Below are 6,064 nucleotides of genomic sequence, written 5' to 3' on the forward strand. Positions count from 1 at the left end.
CTGACGTTCTGTGCTGGGTTTGGTGACAGGTTCTTGCTGTTGAAGTAAGCCACAAGTGCAGACTTCGCGAGGTCAATCGTGCGGGCTTTTTTGCCACTGGAATACAAGAAGTGAAAGAAGTCCGTACACTCAGCAGTTGTAGCTGCCTCAGGTGCGATACCTCCTTTTTGGAAGCGCAAGAATGACTCGAACTGTTTCTGATATGTTGCGTAGGCTCGCCTCGTTGCCGTACCATGGAACGAGTCCTCTATGGTCTGCTTTGACACTGCAGCACCCGAGGGCTTCGGCGACATCCTTGACAATATTGGATATGAAACTGCTCTCGTATTTCTACCAATAGCGTCGTGTTATTGCGCTAAACTTGTGATATGTTGACGAACGACATCTTTGTCGACCAATACATTTGTGTGAAAATGTTTTATCCAATCATTTAATCCACTTGAGTCGGTCGTCCAATCCCTGCCCAAAATTTGTCGGATACATGTCGTATGCCACCTACATGTATGACTGTCCGACTTTTTTCCACTAAGGTACTTTTGCTTTTTACGAAGACGGTGAGAGTCAACAGTCTCAGCTCTACGCGTCGCGAGGACCGGGAGTGAGAACAGGTAGTGTCCAACGATGTAACAGCGTGGCAGTACTCCTCCCGAGAACATCACGCTTTCTTTCGGATTGTTTTTGCATCAACAGGTCCGAACCACAACGTTTGATTCAACGAAGTAGAATTGGCATCAGCCTAGATTGGATGGTGTTTACTCTGGTAACCTCAACGGCGACCTCCTCGACCGCGACCACCTACTCCTCGCAGCATGATCACCACGTCGACTTACCAGCCATTCGTACCTCCCATGGGGCGCTGCATGGGGGGGCGTCCGCGGGAAGCGTACGGGTGGAAGAGCTGCCACCGCCACACCAAAAGTCAGACAAAGAAGTTTTCGCTGTCATCCAAACCTCATCGGCTGGTCTTGGCGATGAACGGCGGAGGTCTCGAGGGTCGACGGCGGTTCTACATGTCGCTGTCGGTTCATTGCCCACGGGTCTCTTTTACCTTGTACGCGGTTGTTGCTGCGACTGACTCCACGCCCGTTCGGCCTCCAGGAGCCACAGAATCACTCGGCGCTATCGATCCAATTACCATCACCACGCGAACACTCCAGCACGAGTACGCACCTGCTGCGTCACAAGGTTCGGATCCTTCGATACGGACATCGTCGGCACTCGCAGCGCTTCCAACGCCCGCTACACTCGACAGGTCAGGCGCGAACGACATGGAGCGAGAACCATACTTGCTGCGCCACGAGCTGATTGCTGCGGTCCATGGCAGTGATCTCAATGAATTGCGCCTGCGACGAAGCCGCGCGTAGGGTGAATTCATGGCGCTGGATGAGGTTCTATGAACCCCCATGGAGCTGTCTGAGCAAGCCACACTGTGGTTGAATCCAACCAACCTCCGATTCGGCCGAGTTTGCGCCAGACGAGTGGTGGCGGCGGTAGAGTTCGCTGCCTAGTTCGACTTGAGCTGGGCCATGGTGACGCTGTCTATACCTTCTTTCATCTGCATCGCAATGAGGTCTTGCCAGCGATAGAGTGTGTCCACTTCTTTCTGGCGCTGGCTTTCATACAGCCGCAAAACTTCGCCAAACACCTACTCCATAATCATCACGGCATCATCTTTGCCACGCCAGGGTGATGCATGGGTCGTACCCTCTCGTTCCGCGTAAAGTCTTCGAGCTGGTAGAGCACGTTGGACGACAACTGGACAGAGGAATCGATCGGGTCGAAGAGTAGATGCGGACAGTCGGGGGTCACTGGGAGAGTCAGCGGGAGCTTGTCGAAGTACTGGGCAGTTTTCTACGCCAAAGCGACGGTAACAAAGGTGCTACGTGTTGGGTAGTACATGTTCTAGGGGTTCGATGGAAGGGGTGGAGCGCGCAGCGGCTGGAGCCACGGCACCTGCAGTGCTAGTGGGTGGGGCGGACGCTGGCGCCACAACTGGAGGAGTCGGCGCGAGAAGGGTTGCCCCTAAAGCCAGAATTGTCATGAATATGGTCGTGTCGTAGAAGCGCCCGTACCTGCTGCAACCTGAGCTTTTAGAACTTCAACATCTCCTTTCGTGTGCTCGTTTTGCTCCAATAGGCCCCATAATTCGGCATGATTTTCGGTCTACTCGCCGTCGTACGTAAGGAAGCAGAGTCGGGTTCGGCAACGAACCGGGAGGAGTTCGATCGCGCGCACAACAAGCTTCTTCGCATTGCTGTGCTTTTGACGCTCCAAGCAAAACCCGACATACCTAATGCTCGCGCAACTTGTGAATCATCTCTGGACGATTTCGTGAACGTACCGCTTCCAGAGGGCAAGGGACAACGGGCGAGTCACCACAGCTTGCTCCAGCACTTTGGTAGCTTGCTTGAATTGGCGCAGTTCAATCTCCAGGTCCGCAAACTGCAAGTATAGCGCGATGGACGTGAGTTCGTCGCATTTCTCCAAGATGGAGAACACGGTGGACCGAGCTTGGTCGACTTCTTTGTACTAGCAGATATCGCAAACATCAGCTCGGGCATTAAGGATACACGAAGAAGCTTACGTTGCTCGAGATGATCTGGTGCTTTGCTGCCGAGATGACCGCTTCCGGCTCGAACGTTGGTGTTCCTGACATCGTGTGCTTCCAGACAAATTGCCAAATTACACTACGATTTGTATCCGGATGAATCCGGACAAGAAATCCCGACACAAGTTGGACACGGCGACCGCTTGGAGTTGTTCATGATGTGTGGGCTAGCACCTCAAGACGACCAAATTCTTCGCCGTCCTGATGCATTTAAAGAGCTGCTCGATTAGCACAGCCGTATTGCACATGATGCTTCAGTTGTTGCAGGATTCGGTGCTGTAGACGTGAGTCGAATGGGATCGTAATTCAAACCAGCGGTACGATGTCGGGTCGTATTGACGACAGTAGTCACCTTGTACACATTCGGTGTTTCGCGGTTGGCTGCCATGCGATGGCCCATTGCCAAGTCACGTGGGTGTCCAATGCGACCATGGCATCAGCACTTACCCATAGGTCTCGTTCCTCTCCACTAGGAAGAAGGCAACTACCGCACGTTGCCACCGCCTGATAATTGACCAAGTCGACTCGAGGTTGCCATTGCACTTGTCAAGGCATGACTATCACAAGGCAGTCGATTTCACCCCCAAGTGGCGCAACGCCGTCTTTGTGGCAAATTGCATTAGCCTCGTTCGCGGATTCGACCGTGAACCTCTGCAACCTTTGTTGTAATGTAGCCCTTGGTCAAGAGTGGATATTTTCCAACTCCATAGATGCTCGTCGACTCGAGAATACATTTGAAAGGCAACTTGTTTTGGAATGCCACCCCATCATGTGTTTCCCGAATAGTTTACACCACGATGACAGATGAATGCATCGGCCCAGGAGTGAGATGGAAGGAGTGCAGACAAGTTGAGCGGTGTCAGGTATCGCTTGACGGCTGTTCCTTCTCGTGAACCCAATCTTTAGCTTGGAGGAAGTGGTGGCCGACGAGCTGGTCTGGTAAATACGTTTGATCGACGACACCTCCTTCATAGTCTGGGTTGTATTTGTACTCTGCCCCATCCAGGATGTCAGCATCGATCCATACGTGACAAAACACACACACCTCTTCCACAGCCCATCGTCTCCATGAGGCGCGTGGGTGCATTCCGAAGATGCAGCGGGACGTCTGGGTCGATTCCACACCACTCGTCCAGCGTTTGCTTCACGCGCTTGAAGGCTTTGTATACTTCGACGCTTTTTGATGCCCTCGCCAAGTAGACGGCGCAATGGGCCAAGATGACGTCGCATTCCGGCATTCCTGACGCAAAATTTCATCCAAGTGGTTGCCAGAAATGGGAATTGTACCGATGGCATGGCACGCCTGGAACGCAGCGACTGCCAACGGCAGCGCTTGGGGATCAGCTAACCCAACATCTTCCGACGCAACTCGAATGAGTCGCCTCGCAATATACAATGGATTTTCTCCGCCTTGGAGCATACGGCCGAGCCAGTATAGCGCGGCGTCGCCATCACTTCCACGGATAGATTTGTGAAGCGCGCTGATGCAGTCGTAGTGGGCATCACCTTTGCGATCGTACAAGGCGTGAGACCGTTGAAATCCAGCTTTTACATGGGCCAGTGTGACAACGGCGTGGGAAGTTGGCGTTTCGGGGGTTCCGATGTTGTTTGTGTGGGGCGCAGCTGAAAGGAGTGCCATCTCCAGTGCATTGAGCGCCATGCGGGCATCGCCATTGCATTGGTCCGCGAGAAAGGAGAGCGCGTCGTCCGCTACAATCGCAGACGGACTGGCAACTTTTGTGGCTCTTTGCAATAGGGTGTAGATGTGCTTGGACTCTATCTTGTGGAGAACAAATACCCGGCATCTACTGAGCAGCGCCCCGTTCAACTCAAACGACGGGTTCTCGGTCGTTGCACCGACGAGCGTAATGGCACCACTCTCGACTTGTGGAAGGAATGTGTCCTACGCGCCATGATCCAGTGTGTCGAATTGTGATTGTTAATGTGCATGGTGCTGGGAGCACACCTGCTGGAGCTTCGAAAAGCGATGGATCTCGTCGACGAAGAGGATCGTTTGGCGACCCAAGAGCTGCGCTTCGTTCACAGCCTTCTCAAACACTTCTCGAACTTGTGCGAGCTTGGCAGTTGTTGCGGAAAGGGTCACAAAGCGTTGGTTATCTTTCTTCTGTTTCGCCAGGAGCGTCGCAAGAGTGGTTTTTCCACACCCCGGAGGCCTAGTTGCAAACATGAGCATGCGAATGATGTAGGTGGAAACATTACCCCCAAAGAATCATGTTGGGAATATTGCCACTTTCAAGCAGTCGTCTTAAAGGTTTGTCCGGTCCGAGGAGTTCATCTTGCCCGACGACGTCGGCGAGTGAGGAGGGTCGCATGCGCTCCGCCAAAGGTCTTGTGTCATTCTGTCGATGATGTCGTTTGGGTGTATTTAAGCCAGTAACATTCTCTTCCTGAGGCTGCGGAGTCGATGGTCGTGGCCTTTTTGACGACGACACGGCATGCGTTTTGTGGGTTTGTGCCGTCGTGGGCGATTTGAGTGCTGGGGGGCTTGCACGCGGCGTTGGTCCCACGCCACTGGAACTGCTCGAGGCCTTGGTAAGGCATAGATTCACGTGGGACTCAATGCTATGTGCACTGAAGTGTCTATCGCAAATCGGGCACACATGCATAGGGGTCGAGCTGCTCATGACGGTGTAACGTCAGTCCAATTTGCCGCGAAAGTTGAGCAAAACCTGTTTGATTTTATGAACGACATTATAATGGTTCCTCATTACCTGTACGTTGTCGACTGCAGTACGTACTTTGTACGAAGTACTGTAAACCGAACAGTTGTCCACGAACAAATATGACAGGCTATAATTTTTTATAGTTATTGAAAGTCAAAGACATCGTTCACAGCCAACTATTCACGAATTATTACAGTAATCTCCATATTCGACAATCTGCCATTAAATGTGGTAAGGTAGGTGGGCGTCCATGATGCCAGCTTGAGCCCAACAATTCGTCACTGTAGACTGCGTCATAGACCGCCACGCTTCCTTGGCCCACCCCATTGCAACATCAACAGGTACTTCATATAACCGGACTTGTCGACCGGCAACGACCTGGTTGTTCTGCTCTAGGCAGTTAAAAGTGTCTTTATTGGAATAATTAAATTTCGAACCGCCTGCTATCGGTAGCACGAAAGTGTGAAGGTGTGGGCGGTTTAAAAGGCGACGTCAAATCGCACTTAACCGGACACGTTCAGTTGGAAGCTTAAGTCTTCACGGGGACTTGGAGCCGCGGTGAGACTGAAAATGTACCGTCTAGCGTAATTCGAGTCGGACAGCCATTACGAGTCAGACACCCATGTAAATCAATAAATTAATGACGAAGGCTAAGAAAAAGTATAAGAGGTTTCCCCACGCGCCAAAATACACCTCAACACTTAATATACCCTCTACAACCCAATAATCTATTAATTTATAAAGGTAACATTTTCGAAGGTTTTATGCGCGC

The 6,064-nt window shown here is 51.9% G+C and overlaps 2 protein-coding genes across 2 annotated transcripts; both read right to left on the bottom strand.

Annotated features, from left to right (window-relative positions):
• Positions 1-690: 690 nt before the first annotated feature.
• On the bottom strand, positions 691-2,703 carry H310_13392 (hypothetical protein). Its single transcript, XM_008880880.1, has 14 exons — positions 2,585-2,703; positions 2,342-2,529; positions 2,212-2,290; positions 2,073-2,163; positions 1,898-2,022; positions 1,705-1,851; positions 1,546-1,645; positions 1,449-1,504; positions 1,287-1,391; positions 1,171-1,239; positions 1,049-1,119; positions 952-1,006; positions 844-898; positions 691-795 (listed from the first exon to the last, which is right to left on the bottom strand). The coding sequence occupies exons 1-14, from the start codon at positions 2,654-2,656 to the stop codon at positions 767-769; spliced, it is 1,242 nt and encodes a 413-aa protein (XP_008879102.1). The 5' UTR covers positions 2,657-2,703; the 3' UTR covers positions 691-766.
• Positions 2,704-2,723: 20 nt separating this feature from the next.
• H310_13393 (hypothetical protein) lies at positions 2,724-5,298 on the bottom strand. Its single transcript, XM_008880881.1, has 6 exons — positions 4,829-5,298; positions 4,575-4,782; positions 3,896-4,511; positions 3,654-3,848; positions 3,056-3,601; positions 2,724-2,989 (listed from the first exon to the last, which is right to left on the bottom strand). The coding sequence occupies exons 1-5, from the start codon at positions 5,251-5,253 to the stop codon at positions 3,468-3,470; spliced, it is 1,578 nt and encodes a 525-aa protein (XP_008879103.1). The 5' UTR covers positions 5,254-5,298; the 3' UTR covers positions 2,724-2,989; positions 3,056-3,467.
• Between the last annotated feature and the right edge of the window lie 766 nt (positions 5,299-6,064).

This window comes from Aphanomyces invadans, assembly GCF_000520115.1.
Source record: "Aphanomyces invadans strain NJM9701 unplaced genomic scaffold supercont1.51, whole genome shotgun sequence".
In the NCBI taxonomy this organism is placed as follows: Eukaryota; Oomycota; class Saprolegniomycetes; order Saprolegniales; family Verrucalvaceae; genus Aphanomyces; species Aphanomyces invadans.